This window comes from Amphiura filiformis, chromosome 16 (assembly GCF_039555335.1).
Source record: "Amphiura filiformis chromosome 16, Afil_fr2py, whole genome shotgun sequence".
In the NCBI taxonomy this organism is placed as follows: Eukaryota; Metazoa; Echinodermata; class Ophiuroidea; order Amphilepidida; family Amphiuridae; genus Amphiura; species Amphiura filiformis.
In genome coordinates, this window is record NC_092643.1 from 47914981 (window position 1) to 47941228 (window position 26248).

The window sequence follows — 26248 nt, forward strand, 5'->3', positions numbered from 1 at the left end:
ACTCGGCCTTCAGCCTTGCAATCAAGTTAAATTGCTCACTTTCTGACAGCAAGTGTATCAACTGAGGAGCAACGGTGTCAGTATTTAGTCACACCGCCAAGTTGAGTTCATGAATTTAATGCAATTTAATGCAATTGGTGTTGTTCTACAATGTGAAACGATTCTAAATACTTTCATCTACAGACCACACCTACTATCGGAGACACTAAGGCTTTGGTGCAATCAAGTAGGAGCAGCATGCAGCCATTACAACTCACCTGTTAAATCAAACTGTCAACCAATCATTACGAAACATGAAATCCACGCAAGCGCATTTCACAATATGGTCTGGATTTCTGGGAATTATTTTATCAAAATCAAGCTGGTGGTGTGAGTTACTTATTGCTGGCTGGAGTCAAATACAAAAAGTTTCAATTTCAATAAAAATACCATCCCAGTCTGCAAAGTATTCACTGTTGGTGTGGATCCAGGTTTTTGCAAGGGGTGCCAGTGGCACATCTGCATAGCTGGGGGAGTCTGGGCAAATTCCACCCCACCGCCCTATCCAGAAATTTTCAGGGATAAAATGGGGACAGTAAAGAGTAAGCTGTCATTAAAAGGACTAAAATGAAAAGTTGACAAAAGTGGACAAAATTTCCCTCGCCCTTTCCCCAAAAGGCTGGCTACCCTACTGGGAGGCCCACTCAAAAACAATTTGGCTTACTTCTCTCAACTATTCCTTCAAGAATGACTGTCGGCTTAGGTTATGACTATCGGCTTAGGTTAAAATCTATTAATAGCGAGGCGCTCGGCCTTCGGCCTCGTTGTTTGGCTTCGCCGAACATGCTCGGCTTTGCCGAGCCTTCGGCCTTCGGCCTCGTTGTTCGGCTTCGCCGAGCCCCCCCCCCATAGCCGAGGTCTTTCTCGAAGGACTACTCTCAACCAAATTGAATGACCCATAGTTTTTTTAAGGTGGTCATTCTGTGGGGATACCCAAGAGGAGTTCCCGAAGTTCCTCCTTGAGGTCAGACAATTTTGCAATAAGGTAGTTAAAATGATCATTTTCACCCAGTCCCACTGTAGCCCATCTATCTGCTCTTGATTCCAACCAAACCCATACTTTTATAACATTATAATTGCCAAATCAGCAGCCCTATTCTCATTATTGTGAATTACAGATTTGACCACATACATTGTAAACTTACATGGAAAATTAAACTATCATTTGTTATGAACTTGTAGTTGAAATCAGTCAAATCTACTACCCTGCGGGCCTTAATAGATGGTGCGGGCAAAAGGAAGCTTATATGACTCACAAATGGAAACAAGAATCTACCATGACATCCTTTGGGGAGGAGCAGAGGGACAAGAAGTCGAGGGGACCCCACGGTTCACCCCAGGCTATATGTAAATCATAGCATTACAACACAATATGTATAATGATCAAACAGTTCTCACTTTATTTACTTTTGAAGCAATGGTTTATCTTAAAAATGACACTACAGGGAAATGTGTGTAACTTTTCAGATTTGATAAATTTGTAATTTGACACTGATCAGGGCAAAGTTTTGACATTTTCGCTGTGTATCCTTCAATCATAGATTTTCGAAAAAACTTTTTTTAAAAAAGATATATGCTTCAATTAATCTCATCTCAATTTAAAGGTGGTTGGTCAAATTGTAAAACATGGTGTTCTCTACCGCACATTAAGGGTAGACGAGGTATTGTTGGTCGAAGCAACCTAAAAATCAATTTTCATTATGTAGATCAATATATTACTGAAAATTAACACCTTGGATGTTTTGCAAAAAGTTCATTCTACAAATCGTATACTTTGCAAACTTGCTTAATTTATTGTTGTTTTAATGAGTTATGTACGTTTTACAAAAGTGTTGTTGTTTCAGCCCTCTTTACAACGTAACTCAAGAACCGCAACACCTATAAAAGTATATCTGTGATATTTTAATTCTTCTACACGCTCGCTATGAATTGAGCAATGCAGTTTTTGCCAAAGCTCACTACCATTCGTAAGATGCTGTGAACTACCAAATCACAACAGTTTAAAATAATTAATAGCCTATCACACAAACATTCTTAATCCAACTTTAGGTATAATGACTGTGCATCAGTTGTTTTGAGGATATCGGAAAAATCTCAACATTTTACTTTGGTTTAGATTTTTTCTCAAAATACTCAAAATATAACTGATGCAAATTAAGTAATTTAACCTCATTCATAACCATCACTTTTCACTTTTTAATTCCATCTGCATCATTTTCTTCTTTTGAATTTGAAAACAAAATACAAGTTTTTTTGTATCTTTAATTTTCCCTGTAAAAAATTTGAATAGCAGATTAATGAAATACCGCTATAGCGATCAATGACAATAGCACGCAATGATATGTTGTCCAAATATGGCAGCCAGCTCCCGCGTAAAACAAGGAGCTTTCACCTGATACCCAAATTTACATTTTGATGGGGGTGAAGTGGGGATGAGGCTGTCAATTGGATCACACACCTTTATCAAACCCAAATGACTATTGTGTATGGGTTTATTCTTTACAGTATGAAACTTGTGTGAATCATAAATGGAAATAGCCTAAGCCCCATAATTTGCAGCGCTCTTCTGGTCTTTGCAAATCACAACTGACATGTAAATGAAATAATGCAAAATTGCCACTACCTTTGGTGCATAATGCTGCAATACAAACCCTTACCATAAATGAAGGCCTTCAAGAGCTGTTTGAAAGCCTTCACTGAACAGGTAATTTAGCTTTCAGATAGTAGCTGTTATTTAGCATGTACTAAGCCTTCAAAATGATGAATTATGTAAATTAGGTACAACTAGTGACAGCCTAACTAGCTGTTCAATAACAGCTATCACTAGCTATTCAGTAACAACCATCACTAGCTGTTTGATGATTATAGCCTTCATTTAGCATGTACTAAGCCTTCAAAATGACGAATTGTGTAAATTAGGTACAGCTAGTGACAGCCTTCACTAGCTGTTCAATAACAGCTATCACTAGCTATTCAGTAACAACCATCACTAGCTGTTTGATGATTATAGCCTTCATTTAGCATGTACTAAGCCTTCAAAATGACGAATTGTGTAAATTAGGTACAGCTAGTGACAGCCTTCACTAGCTGTTCAATAACAGCTATCACTAGCTGTTCAGTAACAGCCTTCACTAGCTGTTCGACGATTATAGGCTTCATTTAGCATGTACTAAGCCGGCAAAATGAAGAATTATGTAAATTAGGTACAGCTAGCGCAAGCCTTCACTAGCTGTTTCTGACCAATTTACATCAATCATATTATTTTTAAGCTTATCTATACCTTGTACATGCATGTACATCCATACCTGGCCTTGCACGGGATTAAAATTAGCTCCATGGATCACATATATTGTAACAGTCCAAGTATATATAAGTAACAGTAAAAGGTATAGCTGTTCAAAATGTGAAGGCTAAATATAGCTGTTCAAATATTAGTTATAGCTGTCCCAAGCATGTAGGATTAAGCTACTGGCTGTTCAAACTTACAACTGCTAAGTAACACCCTAGTGAAGGCTTAATTAGCTGTTCACTTTGGTAAGGGAAGATGTTCAAATGCCTCATGCACCTAGCACTACTTTCTGACTCTATTGCTTTAGTATAATACTATCCGTAGAGATGCCTACGTATACATGCACCCTGGTGCAAGATACACTGTGAGGTAATGGGTTCTATGTCCAGGTTTGAAGTGCATCTTCCGCAATTCTGGTATACTGATGCCCTGTGGTATTCAATATTTTGCTTTATCATGTGTGGTCCTATTTTTTATATACTGCCCCTAAAGACCCCATATTTGTCCTCTTTGCCCCACATGTGGCTTCTTCATACAAGAATATTATAACAAATGTTTACTTTGGATCCAGTAATCATGCTTCTTGTCATTTTGAGTGATTTTATGTAGGCCTATACACAGAGATGCCAATGGGTTGTGAAAAAAAAAATCTGAAAGTTGCGAACGAAGGGAGCGAAGCGCCCGAATTCTCGCCCCCACAGCCGGGGTTCCAGGGGCCCGCTTAAGGGCCCCTGGTGGGGTCCAGGGGCAAAGCCCCGGTGGGGGTCGAGTAAATAAGGGCACATATCCTTAATTCTTGTTGGGATTTTTAGAGGAGTGAGCTCTTTATTTGTAAATGAATTTTACCCCAAGGCAAAGGAGCCCAGGTGCGCCATTAGGCGAACGTTTACGGTATACTAATTCAATGTATTCCTGACTGTTCAATAGAAGCAAAAGTAATCAAAATGTACAACTTTATCCAACTTTGTAAAATAAAATTGGCAATTTCTTTTTTAAGTAGCAGTATTTCTATGGTTTCCAACCTTGAATAACAAGTAATTTAGGGCCTATAACTTGCTTTTTTGGCCAAAAATATTTTTTGAAAATTAAAAAAAAAAAAAAAACATTTTTTAATTTTTTTTAGAAAATCTGATTTTTTGGGAAAAATACAAAAAAATCGGAATTCGATTAAAATCGGAGGATTGGCATCTCTGTATACAATAAGCCTGACCGCTCGTCCTTCCTTCCATCACAGTGGCACTTACCTACCCCCGATATATCTTAGAATATTGTTATGGGAATTTCTTCCCTTATGTTTTATCATTTGATTATCCTTATCAATCTTCCTTATATTGATTCCGCAGACTGATACCGCAGGGATTCAAATCTGTAATGTTTTTATTGCACAAGTGTTCTAGTTTTTTCCTCATTTCTGAGAGTTACTCACCATGCTAATGCACCCCCAGCTAGCCATTGCTTCAATACTACCACTGCAAATGGGAAAAAATGACACATCCAGTTCAGCAATACCTTACAGTAGCCCTACCACAGGGCCTTTTTTATTACACATTATATATTATATACCTCATATATAGATTCCTCTCATCTGATTGGTTAAAAGTGGAGTCATTAAAATAGCTGTGCCCCCCTTTTTCTATCAAGATGACGTCATACAACAACTGTGCCCCGGGCACAGTTGATTCGATGCCCGGAAAATAATTGGATATTCGCAACCCGAATACACAGATCGCTTCGTATGCATTGCGCACCCACTATACGGCCGGCGTTGATTACGAGTGTTGAGACTATCGCGGTCACAGTTCGCAATGAATTTGACCTCTCCTTGACGACGATCTTTCACCGGCCGCCGTGAGTGCCCGGCGTGAGTGCAGTGATTGTTTACATTCTGTTACATGTCAAGGATTTATACCTGCCAAATGTCACTTTTTAGACAAATTACTACGACCTGGAGACTCGGCAGTGTGTGATGTTAGCACAGAAACGGTAGGGTTGTTTTAGATATGAAATCGGTAGATATCGGTCCAAATTCTGCCCCCTTGCTCTTGCATGCACTGTGTGCATTTAAGCCTAAGGCCTATGCAGTTACAAAGCTTGTAGGCCTTGTCAGTCAGGAAATCTTTTAACCAATCAAATGAGAAGAATCTATATTATTCGGTATATAAAACAAATATTGACTGCTTAATATTAGGGCACAGTTTAAAATTATAGGCCCTCGGTGATGTCAAAACCATGACTATGCCCTCAGCTTCGCCGGGCATAGTCATGGTTTTGACATCACCGAGGGCCTATAATTTTAAACTGTGCCCCGAATATTAAGCAGTCAATATTTGTATACTATACACCATGCTAAAAACCCAGTGACAGCTCACAACCAGAGGTTGTTTAAATGTAAGCCCAGAATACATTGCAGCCACTGACAGCATGTTTGAGAAACACATGGTTATTTTCAGAAAATATCACACTGGGCTCCTGCTGTGCATGGTCAAGGTTGTTATACAACAAGATAAGCTATGTGTTTGCATGCATGCATGTGCAAGAAAACTTTGCTGGTTCCACCTTCTTTTCCCAAGCATTTAAAATAGCTAAAATTGTTTTAAAAACACACGACTTTTTAACTTTCTTGCTAGCAATGTATCCACAAACATTACCCGTACCCAATTATCAATTCAAAACATAAAAGTCGCGATGAATATTCCATCAAAACTACTGGTTCTTATTTTGTACATAATTTGAATGTGAAATGGTGTTGAAATGGCTCCTTTATTACATTGCACATAATAACATACTGCATGCTGGGATTACATTGAATCAACCTCTGGCTCACAACCCACTAACCGCTGTCCCCGAGAAAGGGAATTAGCAGTCACTGGCAGTAGCTCTCTGGACATTGGCAGGTTTTATGATATAGCATGGTTTTGGATCACCACAGTCAAAAGGCCCTATACTAGTAGGGCTACCTTACAGTTCTTTTATATAGACTAGTTGTGGCAGGTGGTGTATGACATGCAGTCCCTAAATTCAGTAAATTTTCATCGTCAACCGTGTAATTAAATGGGATTATTTTGAAATTTTAAAACGCTTGAAATATCACAAACAAATAGGCCTATGTTGATAAATAATATAAATACAAGCTAAAACCGTTGGGGTTCGATAATGAACCCCACAAAACTAACTGAGTATATGGAAAATGCCATACGGCCAGGCGGTTTCACGAGTTGCCGGCTCGATCATGTCATCCGCCGCCTGAGTTGTGGATGACTAACAAATCATTGGGGAGAAAATTGCCATTAACATACAGATCATTGGGGATGAATGCCGGGGATGAATGCAGGCAGGAAAATTGATATTTAGAACATGACATATTGCTTGGTTGGATCATGGCCTATACAGTGACTAATTCTTCCAGGGTCTACGGACTATGCAGAAGACCCAACAATTTTCACAGACCAATATCACACAACACTCCTTTGTTTTCGCCAGCGCATAGGGCGCTGGTACCTAATTCTGAGATGGGGTTTGTGTACACTAAAGATTAGCTAAGATTATAGCCTTCTTCTATTGGTATGAATTATTTTTTTTAATTCTTGTGGTGGAAATGTTTTTGATGTCTGCTAATTCGATTTGCAAGGAAAAGAATGTATGTTTTGCTGTTTCAACGAGCTAAAACGATTGAGTATTGCCAAAGTTATGTTTGAATTAATTATGACTTTAAAAGTTATCATAGGTTAGGCCTACACATATAAACATAAACTTGTTCAGCAATCAGCATATCAAAAAAATGACATGGTCAAAGCGGGGGAATGATCACGAGGTCATATCAGTGGACTACTGATAGCATGATGTTTGGTTGCCTGTGAGTGCATAATTGATATGTTGATAACAGATCTAATAATGTTGTGGAATCAAAATCTTCATTATATGGACCACATTGAAGTCAAAGTAATTATCTATCCTATCCTGTATCGTTTTATGGATAAAATTGACTCAAAATGTTATTGATGATATTATTGCTATCTTTAACATCAGTTTTGTCTTTTCAACGGGAAAAATCCGATTGAAAATAAAGTTTTTAGGGGCTAGCTATAATATTGAACAATATATCCCATATTTTGACATGCACTTGTAGAAAATAAATAAATTATTGTCTTACTTTATAAATGATAAATACTGTAAAATGACACATAACTAAAGTGAGGCCAATTTCTATCTTTTTATTTGATTCATAAAATTACATTCAACAAAATGATTGAAGACTGAGAAAACACACAATGCAGACTACAGAATGGAGTAGGTAAGATGCCATGTCCATAGCTTTGCAGGAGTTTCGGACTAACAATCAACACATTCAAAAAATACAGTTTAAAAGTGAAGATTGTAGTGAATGATCAGTCCTTTATCATGTGCTTGCCACTATCTACTTTATAGTAAACTATACATTGCGAAATAATATAAAAAATTTTAAAAATAAAATGTGCATGTAAGTTGAGTTAACATAGCGAATTAACTAACAACTGCAGTGTATTTCTTGATTTTTATAATAAGCATGGGTAAAAAGCAGTAAAGACAAAAATACAGAACAATTTGGAGTAATGAATTAAAGAGTTGACAGGAGTTATAGGAGTTAATGTGTTTTGCTGTTTCAGTGTGCATGTTCTCACCATTGATGGTTTGGTGAACTGTCATGTAACATGGATGTAAGCGTGATCCTAAAAAATGCCTTTCACGGTGACCCAAACTATTTACAAGACCTCTTCTGCATTGACGCTGGCCTTCCCTTTTAAAGGGATTTTTTATTTAAGACTAGGCCTATCGCCTATTGGGCTATTCCATAAAATCCACACACCCCTGTGGAAGATTTCAATGCTATATCTCAATACAAGTTACATGCACCTTATGGTCACTCCACCTGGAAATTTCTAGTTGTAGGTGAAATTCCAGCTGAAATTTGTTACAATTTATAAAATCCAGTTACATTTTGTGCAATATTTTTTCTAAAATTAGACAATTTTGTTTGGAATTCCAAAATCTTCCACACCCTTTCTACTTTTTATGAATGAAAATGGTTGATTTGGTATAATATAGGCCTAAATTGTTGAATTTGATTGAAATTCCAAAATCTTCCCCAGTGGTTTAAATGGAACAACGCATTGCCCAGTAGCTTAAGTAAGGCATCTAAGAAACACATAGGAAATGACCAGGCATGTTACCAGTACTGACAGTCCTAAGCGATTTAATGAAGCCTTCCATTATCTATAATAAATTACTGAGTTTGGCGAATTGGTAAGGCTAAAAACTTCTATGTTTTACATTATTTCGGAAAACGGATTTTTGCGTTGCGTAGAGTAAAGTTGTCCGCACCCCGATAAATCGTCAAATTTTGTTTTTGTTTACGTTAAGGGTGTCAAATAATGTTAATTAGTTTAAAATGCCCTAGCAATGCACTAGCAAGCAACCTGCGAGCTAAGCACTGAGTAAACACTCACAATACACTACATGACATGAACACCCGCAAATCCTATGTCTGATCTGATCAATGCTGAGATTGGGTCACTCATACCATTACACAGGAGAATCTGACTTGAGTAATTAACATGCATTGTTTATTCAACTAATTTGTCAACATTATCATGTCAGTGTTCAAACTAGAACCTATTGTCAACAGTTAAATGTTTGTTTATTGAATTAGGTCAAAGTCTCCAAATCACCCAAAGTAAACAGGGTTGCCAAACTGTGATTTAGTAGCCCAAATGGGTGACTTTTTAAGATCCCCAACTTTTGACAATTTCCTGTCCCATAGAGACAGATGGTTAAGAAAAATGGGTGACTTTTTAGCAATGCAGGTACAAGTCTGGTTTAGGCTCACCGTAACTCACAGGTTAGCGGCATAATCAGTGAATTAGGTCAAAGTCTCCAAATCACCCAAACTGTGATTTAGTAGCCCAAATAGGTGACTAGCAATGCAGGTAGGCCTACAAGTCTGGTAAGCATGGTAAGGCTCACCGTAACTCACAGGTTAGCAGCATAATCAGTGTCTGTGCAAAATACTTTGCCAATGTTGAAAGTAAGTGTTCTACAAAATTGTACATTTATTTTGATTATTCTGAGACTGCACCTCAGATTGCCCTGCACCAGGTGAAATTACACCTTAACTTTCAAAATGGGGTGTAAAAAATTAACTCAAACACTGCAATTGAACCTGCCCATTACACCTGACCAGTACAAAAAAGAATATAAAATATCAGTACTGCAAAAGGCAGTAACCGATAAACACAGTGACCGCGAGATACGGGTGACCGCTAGTATTAATAATTGCCATTGCAATTTTCATATGATGATTGACATCAATGACTTTGATTTTTTTCTATATTTGTGCATATGCAACAGAAGCTATTTAGGAGGCCAGTAAATCAGTTATTCAATCATTTAACTGGTCAATTCATTAATCAATCAATCAATTACTTGACAAAATAATGTTATCAATCTTCCACACCATTTCAGTCTGATGAAGAATTATCACCAACAGGCTTATGGGACAGTGGGGGGGGGTACTCATGAGATGCAATACAGGGATGTGCCACCCAAATGGGTGATTGGGCTGCACATCCCAGTCGAAAAATAATCCAAATTTTGCTATCAGGTGAAAGCTCATATTGTTCTCATTATATTGAAATTAGGTGTTCCAAATGAGTATATTTCCGAAGAAATTATCAAAACACTCTCAAATTAGTCTCGAGTGTGGTATACCACATTTGAGACTAATTAGACAATTTTTTGATGATACCTTCGGAAATACACTGAGTTGGAACTTCTAATTTCAATATGGCACTAAGAAAAATAGGGTCTTTCATTTGAAATTAACATATTGGTGATTTTGGTGATTTTCATCAATAAAAACACTGCAGACTGCCAATTTCACACTGTTGATGTCAGTAAATTAATAAGGAATTAGTCACATTTATGCATTCTTTTTGCATGAATGCTTGATAGGGATGACATTTTATGTTATACACAAGTTTTAGAATTTGATTTTCCAATATCAGGTCACCTTCCTTTAAAAGATCAACATTTTGTCTTAGTAGGAATAACATATGGCAAACCCATCGGCGTATTATGCAAAATATTGATAATAACACCTTTAAACAAAGTAAAACTACTGGCAAGCATGTTTTGTTATGTGGAATGAGTATTACTACGACCATTTATGTCCTAAACCATAATCCCCCCCAAAGTTGTAAATAAATCATGTGTTTGCTCAATTTGGACCCCTACATTAGCTTACATTATACCCCTCCACCGGCGTGTCCAGGATCTGATCTTGCGGGGGGCTCAGAGGGGCTTTCAGAGTTATGCTGTTTTAACAACGTGCGGGGAGCTTCAGCCCCCCAAGCACCCCATGGACACGCCACTTCCCTCCAATAAATTTAGTAACTCCCTGTAAGAGAATGACTGCCCAATATACCCTTTACTAAATGTTTGCAATATTTTGAGCAATGGGAAGCTATTAGGGGTAGTCACAGTCGTTGTACTGATGGACCCTGCGCCACTTGTAGGCTGCAAACGTGGTTCCGACATATTCTAATGACGGCGGAATAAATGTAAAGCGCTTTGAGGCTGTTTACGGCATAAAGTGCTATATAAATATCTACATTTTTATAATAGCCAAGAAGGCTTTCACATGGGCCAATCAGGTTCCTTCTAACTTTAAAATTGACATCGTTTTTGGCTAGTCAGAAAAAAATAGAGCAAACACTCCCCGGTCTCCCCTACTTGCAGCTAGCCAAATTCAGCTTCCCTGTTTTTTTAATTCCAAATACCATACTTTACTATCATTACATCAAAGCAATCAGATTCCCAAACATAACATTTGCACCCATTTTCCTCTATATCAAATTAAAAGTTGATTGCCCTCTGCTCTGCTTCCGGGCTCTGCTTACTCTTTCTCAGCATATAGTCAGGTACAATTTTTAACAATATCCAGAATAAACAGTAGAATTTGTCATCATTTATGTCATAGAAACTTACTACCTGTTGGATTTAAGCAAATTTCCAGTATAATCTGATATATTTATAAAAACAATATTCAATCAATCAACCAAACATATATGACACGATCTGGTCCATGGGGGCCAAAGAAGGAATTTTTGAAAATTGAGTTACTGTAATAATAATTATTACATTATACATACAATAGGCTATCCCCCGGGGGGTCACTCCCATTGTGGCATGTACACCATCCGCGATAATCAACTTTTGAAAAGCACCCTAAACAAGGATTTAACCCTTGGCTAAAACGATACCCTAAACAGGGATTTTATTCCTTGCATCAAATTTCTTACCCTAAATTTCATTTCCGCGTATTAGCAATTTTGCAATTTTGCTACCCTTTTTTCCCAATATTTCATGTTTTTGACACCCTAAACGTGTTACGCAGCAGATCGTGCCTACCCACTAAAAACTACCCTTTTACGCGTTTTCATTATCGCGGATGGTGTACAGGCCACAATGGGAGTGACCCCGGGAGGCTATCATATACTGGAACACCAAAGGTCTAACATACTTGGTTCTTAAGTTATGAAGGTTTTTGAGGGTTGGTACAATTTGTGACCCTACTTTTCATACCCGACTTTTCATACCCCACCTGACCCGACTTATTTTTAAAGTTTTGTTAGATATTCGCAGTTTATTCCGTTGGTAATCAAATATTAAGCAAATACCATACACATTTCCTTAATATTATTGATAAAGAACAGCATTTTCAAGCATTTTCTCATCTCAAATTTCAAAGCCTCGTTCAGCCATATTTAGATACAAAATTGTGATTAGTATTGATGAGTTTTGAGCCCTGTGCAATTCTAATCGCCTGGACTAAGGGATTGTTCAGAAATACTTTGAGGGGGATGGGCAAAATGGAGGGGTCAACAAAGTTTTAGTCTCTAAAAGGGGAGTCAAAAAGTTTTTGCTCCTGATAGGGGCGGGGTCAAAAAGTTTTAACAAGAAAATACCAAAAGAACAAGAACATACAACATTTCTTTTTGGAATCTCGAAGACTTTACATTTATCCAGTCTCTATAAGAAAAGAGTATATGTTTATATTCCACTGATAAATACCGGGTCAAAATGATGCAACCGACATTTTTTTTTCGTCTTTGCCCCTAAATTTATATTTTTCCACTGACCAAGCAAAATTACGCCCCTGATAAACAAGTCTAAAGCACTAAAAATCTTGAGTATGTGCCCAGATGTTTCTCTCAATTTGTTATTTTTATTTAATTATTGGTTCTAAGAATGAAACCTGAAAAAAATTGGAATGCATACAATGAAATTAAACTTAATACAAGTCACCCTATAAAACTTGCATGTTTCTGTGTAGGAAATAGGCTTAAAGGCCTAAAAAAAAAAAAATGTATAACCATTAAAACTTAGTGCATACTTGTTATAATGTAAATTGGGATTGAGTTCGTTACTGCACAAATCATAGGTTGTTTTTTAAATTCTTGGAAAGGGTTGATCTAAAAGGTTTTGTATGTCCAAAGATGGGGGTCAAAAAGTTTCAGGTTCTCTGGAAAACTATGCATGTACGTAAAGCCTGTGATTTGATACTCAAACTGTTGAGGTAAGCACGTATATGGAAGGAATGAAGAGGGGGGGGGTCAAAACTTTTTGACTCCAATTTCCAAGTGCCCAGCCCCCCCCCCCCCATGTTCTGAACACTCCCTAAACCTGGTTATAAAGTTTGCTCAAGCCAATCAATAAGTGTTTGCTTATATCACGATGCATTGACCAATTAAGCCTTGATATGCTAACTTCATTGAACTTGCTTGGAGCAACTGAGCGGTACACTGAAGTCAATACTCAATCTCAAATGTTGGTAGCAGTGAAAGGGCTGAATAACATGCAATGACAATATTGACATTTATAATGTCACCATGCATACAGTTGGAGGGCAATTCAACTTTGACGCGCTATTATTAAATTGTACGCTATGAATACGCACACAACGAAAATTCAAATTTGCTTGGTATGGGTTGCAGTTTTAAAAGCTTCCAAAATTCTCTCTACAACTCCTAATAGCTATATATTTTATAAATAACTATAAGAAAGGCTTTCAACATTTCATATAGGTTCACAAAAAATACCGTAGCTTTGCAAGGAATATGATATGGGCACATAAACACAAATTTTTGTCATGAATTGAGATAAAAGAGTAACAAAAACTACTATATTTTAAAACTGGTGCGAGTTCATAAATCAGGAATTTGCATATGATTAGAAACATGGCTTATTATCCTCATACTAAAAAATCAAGATTTTTGGTTGGTTAAGACAAAAACCTGCCGGGATGAAAAGGGTATTTTACAAGACGGAAAAATACCAGTATTCAGTAGGCCATGCGACAACAACATTGAGAAAGTTCATGCGAGCAGTGTTAAACTGCGTGCGTATTTCACTGAGCGCAGATGAATGGCGCGCTTAGAATAACAAAGTCGTGCTGCGTGTACTCGTTCATGGTGTCAAGTCACGCGGTATTGTTATGAAGTTGTTTACTTAATTTTCCTGCAGAATTGGGTAACCAATTTAAACCATTATAACAACTTAAATTTTTAAGTTCAATATTTGGGACAAAGACTAATCGATAGATAAAGGTTGAAATTACTTGTCTGGCTAAAAATTAGAATGATTAAAGCGTTAAGACAGAAAATATCCGGGTTAGAAGTCCTTAGCAACGAAAATAAATATGAAGATAAAGCAAATGCAAAATCACGAATTCTAACAACAAAAGTAGACAAAATGGGAATCAAGTAGAGAATTGTGAAGATATTTTCAATACAAGCTTATTTGTAAATTGCCCAAGATGATTGGCTACACATAATACGATACATTTAAAATCGAAACTTTCCATGGGAAAGGTAAAAAAGCATACCCAAGAGTGCGACGGTCATTTTTGCAAAAGGTCGCGTCGTTAATAATTTGACCTTTAACGGATGACGCGCACGATGGCCCTCCGACTGCATAGGTCTTAATGTGACAGACAGATATACTTCCTCATGAAAAGGTAACTTATGAGCGACTGGTTTGGAGATCATGGCTGCATTGAGGAGGCGATGTTTATAAATAATAATTTGTAAATTATAATTTTTCACCAATTACACTGATTTAGCCTTTTCAATTCGGGTAGACTTCATTTACACTTTATTTAGTATTCATTGAAATATCTAAAATGATTTATCATAACGATAAAAAGTTGGGTCAAGTGGGGTATGAAAAGTCGGGTATGAGAAGTAGGGTCACAAATTGTACCAACCCGGTTTTTGATGTCTATTTTCTTATGTATTTTATTGTTTTTTACTCCATATTTTTACCTTTATCTCAGTTTCAAATTTGCCGCCTTTGGCCCCCATGGACCAGATAGAGATCCATGTCTAGTAGTGTCATTGACAGCATTTGACTTATTTTCCAATTTCTTTTACATTATTGGGGAAGAACAGAAATTCAGATCGTATTGTCATGTTATCAGTCCATAAAAAACACAGAATCTGGCGTAGCTAGGACTTTTTCAAGGGGGGGCAAGGCAAGGCAAAACTTTGACGAAAATGGTCAAAAAAGGAGCTAAAACTAGGGTGGCCAGCATCCGGGGGGGGGGGTTGGAAGGAGCATGTTATCAGTCCATAAATAAGAGAGAAAGATGGAGGGGGCAAACACAGAGTTAGAGGAAACAAAATATGGACCAGCTCTCTATATGTATTTCACTTTTTCTGCTTCTGCTTAAATACTCCCGAATGCTACAATAATTCATCAGACAAGAAGGAAATAGTATGAACAAAATGATGCGATGACCCGAATTGATGTTATATGACAACACTTTTTGGTAGTGATTCAGGGTCTCTTTTTTGAAGATTTTTGTATCTTCTACGGCAATAAAGTTTTGTGGGTTTTCATTCCCATAAAGAAAAACAGTAAAGAAGTCGAATCTGCATTTTTGTTTACAGGACGGAGTGGGAGTGCCCATCTCTCTTTTGTTAGCAATCGGGCCAGACTCCACCGTGAAATGTTGCTAGGGGGCTCGCCACACCTCCTCCACAGGGAGTCTGTTTACCTTCCCAGCATTTAAGAATGCCGCTACCCATTTATTATACACATGGGTGGAGAGGGCTAGGAGTAATTGAGATAAACACGATGGCATCGCCAGGGCTTGAATCCACAACCTTCCGATTATGAGTCGGAGCCCCTTCCACTTGGCCACTGTGATTCCCATACCAAGGATTATTCCGCATTTATGAATATCAAACTTAACAACCTTTGATGATTTTCCCAGGGGAGGGGCACTCACTGAAAATGGGTGATGGGGATGTGCAGCTACATTGACCCCCATTTTACAACTCCCTCAACCAATGACCCCCTTTTTTGTTTTACTGGACTCCCTCTCACCCAATGACCCCCCTTTTTTGTTTTCCTGTCACATTTATAACTTTTTTCGTAGATGGTCTGTACTTGGCCCATGGTCACCAAAATTAATGTGTGCCTCTGTGGTTCAATTGGCTAGAGCAGCATACTAATAATATGAAGGTCGCCGGTTTGAATCCGGCCAGATGCACTGGGTTTTTCAATGTTTATGTGCTCTGGCTGTTTAGGGGAGTCTTGTGCAATCATAACATTATGCCTTATATTTTAGAAAAATAATTATCAAGCACGAATCACATGGTTTTATATAAACAAACTCATATTGACCATAAAAACAGTCGGCTTTCAAAACGCGATATTGAACGGAATCTATGTCTTCATTCTTAGTCAATGTTAGTACCACTATGTAAACTCTTTATTTGTACTGAATCTTGTTTTTTTTTCAAGATAGAAATACTCAAATTTTATAATATCCTTTGCTCACAAATACATTGAACAGGATCTGACTTTAATCTATTATGTTATTAATGCCCACATGATTCAGTGCCATTTATGTAAATATTCCAAGTTTTAAATATAAGAGATGAATATTTAAATCCATGCATTGTCAACACTTTCCCATTACGTAGAGAACATGTATCTTCTTTACCAAGCGCGGATCCAGGGGGTGCTTTGGTGGCTGCAGCACCCCGGGGGTATGAATCGCAACAAAAAAAAAAAAAAAAAAAGAAAGAGAGAAAGAAAGAAAGGAAGGAAGGAAAAAGTATGCACCAAATCGCGCGAATTGAGTTCAGAAATGTCAAATTTCCCTAGGCAAGTGGACGCTGCCCCTTCCAACACCCTAGACCCCTAACTTTACAGCAGGTGCGGTTTAGGGGGAGCGGGCCCTTCTCACACAAAAAGAGGAAATGAGAGAAGAAAAGAGAAAGGGGAAAAGAGGTAATAAAAAAAAAAGGAGAAAAAGAGAAGAGAAAAGGGCGAAAAGGAGGAGAGAAAAAGTTAAGATAATTGCACGTATTGAGTATAGGTCCATGCCTAAGACCGCACAGTCGGGTCGATCGGAAGTAGGTCCTATAGGCCTGCAATTATTTTAGGCATTGCTTGAAGGCGGGTCCTCGTACCAAAAGCTTGTGAAAATTACTGCGGGCCCGCCGATATTCCGGGGCTATTACATTTTGTCACCAAAGTCACTAGTCGACAATATTAATAATAGGGAAAACTTGTCCACGAAAGGCTTCATGGACGGGCCGTCATTTCACAAATTTTTGTTCTTTTCAAACACACTAATAGTGACAAAATTGTCCACCAAATCGCTTCAATTAGTTCTTAATTTTGTAAAGGAAGTTTCTTACTTCTGAGGGGGGGCACATCCCCCCTCAGACACCCCCTGCGTAGTGCATAAACAAAGTAGCCATAATAGCTTCTGCTTTCAACATTTGCCAATTTATGTTAAAAACAATTTTCAGGCCTACAACAATTACAGGGAAAACTTGTCCACGAAAAGGCTTCATGCCCGTCATTTCACAAATTTTCGGCTTTTTCAAACTAAAATTTTACACACTAATAGTGACAAAATGGTCCACCAAATCGGTTCAAGTAGGTCTTCATTTTTGCAAATGTTTCTTACTTCTGAGGGGGGCACATCCCCCCTCAGACACCCCCCGATGCCCGCTTCCCGCACATTTTTTACATTTAAGATTTTTTTAGAGCACCCCGGGGGGAAACAGGTTTACACACTAATAGTGACAAAATGGTCCACCAAATCGCTTCAATTAGATCTTCATTTTGCAAAAGTTTCTTACTTCTGAGGGGGGCACATCCCCTCAGACACCCCACTGCGTAGTGCATAAACAAAGTAGCCATAATGGCTTCTGCTTTCAACATTTGCCAATTTATGTTTAAACAATTTTCAGGCCTACAACAATTACAGGGAAAACTTGTCCACGAAAAGGATTCATGCCCTGTCATTTCACAAATTTTCGGCTTTTTCAAACTAAAATTTTACACACTAATAGTGACAAAATGGTCCACCAAATCGGTTCAAGTAGGTCTTCATTTTGCAAATGTTTCTTACTTCTGAGGGGGGCACATCCCCCCTCAGACACCCCCCGATGCCCGCTTCCCGCACATTTTTTACATTTAAGATTTTTTTAGAGCACCCCGGGGGGAAACAGTCCTGGATCCGCCCTTGTTCTTTACCCCTATTCTGAATAAAACCTTTATTATATAGCCATGTCACACCAATTTTGGCTCCTACAATGCCTTGGTATGCATCATCCACAGATATCAGGGTAGTATTCAATGCTTGTTGATATAAACCTGGAATTATGTCTGCCGTCAAAATATAACTGCCCCCTGCTGGATAGGGGGATATATTTTTCCTTCTAAATCTGTTTCAGACACATAATACTTTTTATTCTTTTTATCTCTTACTATCGTTGATACACCTATATGTCCCAGGCATGACTTCTGGATCATTTTATCCTCCAAGTTCAAAACATGTATACGTTTAATCAATTTATAGAATAGAACAAATACATCATCGTCACCCTTATAGTAATATTTTGCATGACGACAGTTTTCGGAAACCCACTTCCAGCCTGTGATTAATTTTGATGTTAAATTTCTGTATGAATCGCTAAACCTACCCTGAATAATATCATTGTACTTATCATTCTCAATATCTATCTTATGCTGCTCGTCTTTGTCTTTGGTTAGTCCTAATATAAACAAAACCTTAATATTTTTACCCATAATCACTTTTTGTGATCCCCATGTTTTTCGAATAGCAATCCGTCTATCAAAGCTGCTTGTGCGTGAATGTATCAGTGCTATAAAGTAGATATCCTTAGGCTGACCAACACTGTTGTAACAAGCATCTGGATGGTCATGCACAAGTTTTGTGATTTGCTGAAAGTATTTCTCATTCAACAGTGGTTTCTTCATACTTGGTTGATATGTGGCACAGGCTTGATGAATTGATGAAGCATTTTAAAACTTGATCTAAGCCGAAAGGTGATTACATTTGGTAAACTACAAAAGTCGCCCTTAAGCTCACTCCACATAAAACCATCTCTGTGTATTATTGTCCAATTGTAACGCTGTGCGATAACACCGATGAAGACATCTGGGAAAGGTATTAAAGTCATATTCCCGGCAGCTTGGACAATCTGTTCAGTTGCTTTCCTCGTAAGAACAAATCCAGCTTCTGATGAACAGAATGGGCGAGATGAAACGTTGGAAGATGCATTGATAAGCTTCCCTTGTAGCATTTCAGCATTTTCTGGTTTAACTTTGAGGAGCAGTCCAATGAGTCGGTTGTATGACACAAAAAGTTTATCATCACAGAAGAAAATAAACTTTGCATGGGGGCTCTTGGAGTGTGCCCATGTTACACCCATCAGGAATTTTAAAGTTGAATTCAAATTAGTGTCAAGAAATTTTCCTTGAATTACATCCTGGTATCTTTGGCTTTCCTGTTCCACCATGTCTTGTATCTTGTTTGTTCAAGATAGAAATACTCAAATTTTATAATATCCTTTGCTCATAAATACATTGAACAGGATCTGTTAATCTATAATTATGTTATTAATGCCCACATGATTCAGTGCCATTTATGTAAATATTCCAAGTTTTAAATATAAGAGATGAATATTTAAATCCATGCATTGTCAACACTTTCCCATTACGTAGAGAACATGTATCTTCTTTACCCCTATTCTGAAGAAAACCTTTATTATATAGCCATGTCACACCAATTTTGGCTCCTACAATGCCTTGGTATGCATCATCCACAGATATCAGGGTAGTATTCAATGCTTGTTGATATAAACCTGGAATTATGTCTGTCGTCAAAATATAACTGCCCCCTGCTGGATAGGGGGGATATATTTTTCCTTCTAAATCTGTTTCAGACACATAATACTTTTTATTCTTTTTATCTCTTACTATCGTTGATACACCTATATGTCCCAGGCATGACTTCTGGATCATTTTATCCTCCAAGTTCAAAACATGTATACGTTTAATCAATTTATAGAATAGAACAAATACATCATCGTCGCCCTTATAGTAATATTTTGCATGACGACAGTTTTCGGAAACCCACTTCCAGCCTGTGATTAATTTTGATGTTAAATTTCTGTATGAATCGCTAAACCTACCCTGAATAATATCATTGTACTTATCATTCTCAGTATCTATCTTATGCTGCTCGTCTTTGTCTTTGGTTAGTCCTAATATAAACAAAACCTTAATATTTTTACCCATAACCACTTTTTGTGATCCCCATGTTTTCCGAATAGCAATCCGTCTATCAAAGCTGCTTGTGCGTGAATGTATCAGTGCTATAAAGTAGATATCCTTAGGCTGGCCAATACTGTTGTAACAAGCGTCTGGATGGTCATGCACAAGTTTTGTGATTTGCTGAAAGTATTTCTCATTCAACAGTGGTTTCTTCATACTTGTATGATATGTGGCGCAGGCTTGATGAATTGATGAAGCATTTTTAAAAATTGATCTAAGCCGAAAGGTGATTACATTTGGTAAACTACAAAAGTCGCCCTTAAGCTCACCCCACATAAAACCATCTCTGTGTATTATTGTCCAATTGTAACGCTGTGCGATAACACCGATGAAGACATCTGGGAAAGGTATTAAAGTCATATTCCCGGCAGCTTGGACAATACGTTCAGTTGCTTTCCTTGTAAGAACAAATCCAGCTTCTGATGAACAGAATGGGCGAGATGAAACGTTGGAAGATGCATTGATAAGCTTCCCTTGTAGCATTTCAGCATTTTCTGGTTTAACTTTGAGGAGCAGTCCAATGAGTCGGTTGTATGACACAAAAAGTTTATCATCACCGAAGAAAATAAACTTTGCATGGGGGCTCTTGGAGTGTGCCCATGTTACACCCATCAGGAATTTTAAAGTTGAATTCAAATTAGTGTCAAGAAATTTTCCTTGAATTACATCCTGGTATCTTTGGCTTTCCTGTTCCACCATGTCTTGTATCTTCCTGCCATTTTCACCTTCTGTAGTAGGTAGTCCAAGAACAAACACTAAGCAAATGGTGGAACTCACAGCCCCAGCCCCTTCAGCATTTAGAGCATTCCGAACAGCCATTCTGGATTCAAATGATTCTGGTGATGAAGCAATTACTGACACCAAAAACATCTTGCCTTTTTGACACAGCGGTAACGGTATTACCGCATCTAAAGTCTGCGAGAAAAGAGCTTCATTCACGTTTTGAAGACTCTTAATAGTCTTTTGCACTGGGTCTGATATCGTGTGCTGGGTTTTGACGCCTACTTGTGGTACATCACATGTATGTATCATCAGAAATAGCCCAATGTAAAATTCCAAAGTTCTTAATATGGCGATAGCTGCTATTGTGATAAGTACAAATTTGATAAATAGTTTTCCTCCATACATTTTGACACAAAGATTGAAGTCTGGTGCCGAAGTAATGAATGAACCCACAGAGATGCACAGTTGGTTTAATATTGACGAGCAAAGTACAGATTGTTTTGTTTAATTCAAAACAATTAATACTATTTTCACTAGAGGATAGGTGGTGCTACTGTTCCATTCTATAAAACAACAATAATGGCACTATTGAACACACAATATAGGACAATATGAATCAATAATACCATCAGCTGCGATTTTGTAAATAATTTATATATCATTAATGTATAGCTATTTATATTGATCTCACTATTCTCTAACACCTCTGAAGGCCCACTGTGCCTATCAGGATTGTGTGTTTCATTAAACTTAGACACAAGGTTTTTATTCTAAATTTGAAAAAGTAATGTTTAAGGCATCGGATAGCAATGTTTGCACAGTAATTATTGTGGGACCCAAGAGCACTATAGACCCCGGCATCAGACACACCAAATTGCATTCTGAATACGAGGAATGTCCTTCTGATATCAAATAATTTAGATTTTAAAAAATTTGTGACGTAATTCAAATTTTATGGCAAATTATTAAAAATTGGTACTTTTTATATTTTTGATATTTAACACCTAAAAATGTAGGTCCTTTTGGGAAAATGTGTATATTTTCAATACGAAATGTCAAAATTTTCAGGCTTTAATTTCCTCCCGGCTACATACACTCTAAGTACATAATCATATCATTAGATATTTATAAAGTTTACTTCAAGGACTGTTTTAACAGTACAAAAATATAAAAAGAATCAATTTTTAATAATTTGCCATAAAATTTGTATTACATCGCATATTTGTGACACGATCTGGTCCATGGGGGCCAAAGGAGGCATTTCTGAAAATTGAGTTACTGTAATTATTTACATTATACATACAATAGGCTATCATTTACTGAAAACACCAAAGGTCTAGCATACTTGTTTCTAAAGTTATGAAGTTTTTTGATGTCTATTTTATTGGTTTTTTTTACTCCATATATTTGCTTTTATCTTAGTTTCAAATTTGCCGCCTTTGGCCCCCATGGACCAGATTGTGTTGCATATCAAAAACTCAAAATTATTTGATATCAGAAGGAAATACCTTGTATTGTACTTTTGTAGTAAAATTATTTGAAGAGATAATGACTTCTTACTTGTTTGTTCGTTTGAAATAGTCATTTCCATTTTTTAGAAAATTCTGTGAAAATCAAATGTTCGTAGAATTTTTAGCCAAAAATCAATTTTGCCTATACAGTCCAACCTCTCTTATCCGCGATGCTGGGACCAAGCAATGGCCGGATAAGTGAATTGTATGATAATTCTGCATTGAATGCCTGAAGTGCTAAACATTGGGACAGCAAAAGGTTACTCAAAATGGGGTAATAACACTGAAAGAGGGTATTTGAGTGCTTAACGCCACATAATTATGGCCTTCTAAATGCTTCAGTGCATCATAAAACCAAGCTCTCAAAGCATTGAAAACATGTTTTTCTATGAAGATCCCATGTCCGGATAATAGAGAGATCCATATAAAAGAGGTCCAGATAAGCGAGGTTGGACTGTAGATATATATACATATATGTAAGCTTATGTACATAGCCAGAACTTCCCAATTTTGCATGAGGCTCTCACATTATAACATCATAGTGACATTATGTGGGGAATGTTTGTACCTATTTTGGTATCACTGGAATAATTAATCAGTACCAAATATAATGGTATGTGAAGTTTATAATTGAAAATAAGTGGGATTGCACCCTCCCCCTTTCGTAGTCTGTGTTACAAAACTGGCTCATTAGTTCTAGGGTTCATGCTGTGTGTGCTGATAGTCATCATGGTCATAGGGTTTATCATAAAAAGTTTTTGACATAACTTGTCTGCAGTTGACACCCATATGAAGAGGGTTAATTAACCTCACCAGGCGCGGATCCAGGCATGGGCACACCGGGCCCGGGCCCCCCCTTTTCGAGGGTCCTATTTTTTATTTTTTTTTACAATTTTGTTGGAAAAATAGTAAAAACCCTAAAGTAAAAACCCTGTTTTGCTTTACATTTTTACATGTTTTGTGGAAGATATAAATCGCAATTTGATCATGATCAACGGCCTCCCATGCCGTGGCGGATCCATGCAGGGGCACACCCGAACTGTGTCCCCTTTCATGGTCCATGAAATGGCTTTAATTCGACCTAATTTTTTTCCAAATACTGAGGGGGCCTATCTTCCTTCAGACACCCTCCCTCCGCATATGGATAAAGAAGTACCCACTTAGGCTTCTGTTTTGGGCAGGTGGAAGGGCACACTGGCCCGTGCGCACCCGCTCCCTTCGCGGCTAAGAAAAATGAGAAAAGGAGAGAAGAGAAGGGGCGAAAATGAGAGAAAGAAAAGAGAAATGGAGAAGAAGAGAGAGAAAATAATATTTGCACATAATTGAGTAGAATCAAGCCTACTTATCCATGTTATCTGTTATTATTTTAGGCATTGCTTGAAGGCGGGTCCTCTGCCCAAAAGCCTGTGAAATTACTGCGGGCCCGCCGATACGCAGGGCCCGTCACATTTTGTCACCAACATCAGTATTAAGACGAACTCAATGCTGACTTCAACATCAATCCGTGCTTTAGTTTAGTAGGCCTAAGTCCAAAAGTGTTTGTAAAGTCTGGACCAGTGTACTAAATTTTTCAAATTGAGTTAAAAGATAATAGTGTAAAAATTATGCACTAAATGACTTAAATGGGACCTTCATTTTGCAAAATTTTCCATCTTCTGAACTGGTGGCCGTTTTTACTTCTGTTTTGGATATCCGTACACTTCATGTTTTAACTTTGGCATGTTTAAGCAATAACCTAATAATTAGGCCTACAGTAATAGTGAATAATGATCTACGAGTGGCTTCAATTGGGGCTTCATTTTCATACATTTTCTAACTTCTCAGACACCCCCTGCGTATGCATAAAGAAGTTGCCATTTTCACCTCTGCTTTGGACACCAGACCCTATAAGTTTAAAACAATAGTACACATTAGTAGTGAAATTTGTCGATAAATGACTTCAATTGGGCCCGCCCGTCATTTCACAATTTTTCGGCTTTTTCAAATTGAAACTTTACAAAATACACAATTCTTACATCTGAGGGGGCACATCCCCCCTCAGACACCCCCTGCGTATATCGATTTTCATTATTTAAATCAATAGGCCCCTATATTATTGAAAAAATAACACTTTGATGTTTTGCAAAAGTTCATTCTATAAATCATATACTTTGAAAACGTGCTTGATTTTTTGTTAAGTTATGTACGTTTTACAAAAGTGTTGTTGTTTCAGCCCTCTTTATAACATAACTCAAGAACCACAGGCCCTACAAAAGTATATGTGATATATGAATTCTTCTACACGCTTGCTATGAAATGATCAATGCAATTTTGGCCAAATCTCCCTACCTGCAAGATGCTGTGAACTACCAAATCGCAACAGTTTAAAATAGTTAATTTACACAATAATAGTGAAAACTTGTCAACAAATGACTTCAATTGGACCGTCATTTCGCAAATTTTCAGCTATTTCAAATTAAAATTTTACACATAATAGTGCCAAAATGGTCCACCAAATGGCTTCAATTCGGTTTTCATTTTGCACAAGTTTTATCACTTCTGAGGGGGCACATCCCCCCTCAGACACCCCCTGAATATGCATAAAGAAGTTAACCTTTTCGCTTCTGCTTTGGACACCCGACCCAAGAGTTATGTTTAAAGCAATAATTTACACAATAATAGTGAAAACTTGTCGACTAATGACTTCAATTGGACCGTCATATCACAAATTGTCAGCTTTTTCAAATTAAAATTGTTCACAATAATAGTACCAAAATGGTCCATCAAATGGCTTCAATTAGGCTTTATTTTGTAAAAGTTTCTCACTTCTGAGGGGGGCACATCCCCTCAGACACCCCCTGAGTCGCGCATAAGCGCGACAAACGGCACTAGCTCGATTATTCGAAGTTTGTGCCCCCCCTTTTCAAAAATCCTGGATCCGCCACTGAACCTCACTGTCTTTGTACATTCATCAAGCGACCTTTTAATGTATTACGTACAAAAACTCAGGGACCGTTCACAAACACTTGTTGGGGGCCTGATGCAAAAAGGGGGGGGCCATTAAAAAAGGGCCATTAAAAGTTTTAACCCTCCAAAGGGGGGGGCTCTGAAAAAATTGACCACAAATAAATTGAGTTTATGCTTTTCTATGGCGTTGATCCATAATTTTCATGTCAAAAAGGGGGGCCCTGAAATTTTTGAGATCTGAAAAGGGGGGCCTGAAAAATATTTGTGGTGAAATTGTTTGCATCAGGCCCCTAACAAGTGTTTGTGAATGGTCCCTCATACCCTACAACTTTGAATCCTCTTGAAAATGTGCTTTGAATCCTCTGGAAAATGCGCTATATAAAATCCAAAATTTATTTATTTATTCACAACTTGAGTTCAATTCTTGAGTTATGTTTAGTGAATGGAGGTTATTGAACTTTGTGACTGTGAATGAGGCTGACTATTTGGGCTCATAGTGAAATTAGTATGACAGGATATTAGAATCACTGCAATTCAATTTATCTAATTTCCTTATAATAAAAGCAATATAGACAATGAATAGTGTGCAGTAGCATGATCTTGTGTCATGTATACTTCCTCAAGGATGTTGTTGACAAGGGCGAGATATGATAAACTTGTTGAATTTTCATATCAATTCTTCCCTTCCAACTTGGGTAGATTTTGTGCAGACAAGGATATAGTCAGTCTACTCTGAAGTACAAAGTACCGGCGCGGACGCACACATTGTGCCGACTTTAAAGGCACGCATACCTGCAGCACAACACGCTGTATACGCGCGCGCGCGTTGTCACTTTGTACTTCAGAGTGGACAAACTGTAGTTCTGTACTTTCTTACCAATAAATTTCAGGCTCTAGAAGTTAATTAAATTTTAAAGATTCTATTCTAAAGAATCAAGAATCTACTCAAGGTTTCTATTGGCTCACAATTCTAAGCTGCTGGGATTCTAAGCAGGGGTCGCATTTAAGGAGTTTGCACGTCCAGGGACTCCTTATT

At 37.6% G+C, this 26248-nt stretch overlaps 3 protein-coding genes across 3 annotated transcripts; all 3 read right to left on the bottom strand.

The window, feature by feature from the left end:
- Positions 1–18064: 18064 nt before the first annotated feature.
- On the bottom strand, positions 18065–18673 carry LOC140172707 (lactosylceramide 1,3-N-acetyl-beta-D-glucosaminyltransferase-like). The gene has a single exon (XM_072195839.1). The coding sequence runs from the start codon at positions 18671–18673 to the stop codon at positions 18065–18067; it is 609 nt and encodes a 202-aa protein (XP_072051940.1).
- LOC140172708 (beta-1,3-galactosyltransferase 5-like) lies at positions 18670–19215 on the bottom strand. The gene has a single exon (XM_072195840.1). The coding sequence runs from the start codon at positions 19213–19215 to the stop codon at positions 18670–18672; it is 546 nt and encodes a 181-aa protein (XP_072051941.1).
- A 100-nt stretch (positions 19216–19315) lies between these two features.
- On the bottom strand, positions 19316–21293 carry LOC140172709 (uncharacterized). The gene has a single exon (XM_072195841.1). The coding sequence runs from the start codon at positions 21158–21160 to the stop codon at positions 19316–19318; it is 1845 nt and encodes a 614-aa protein (XP_072051942.1). The 5' UTR covers positions 21161–21293.
- Positions 21294–26248: the final 4955 nt, after the last annotated feature.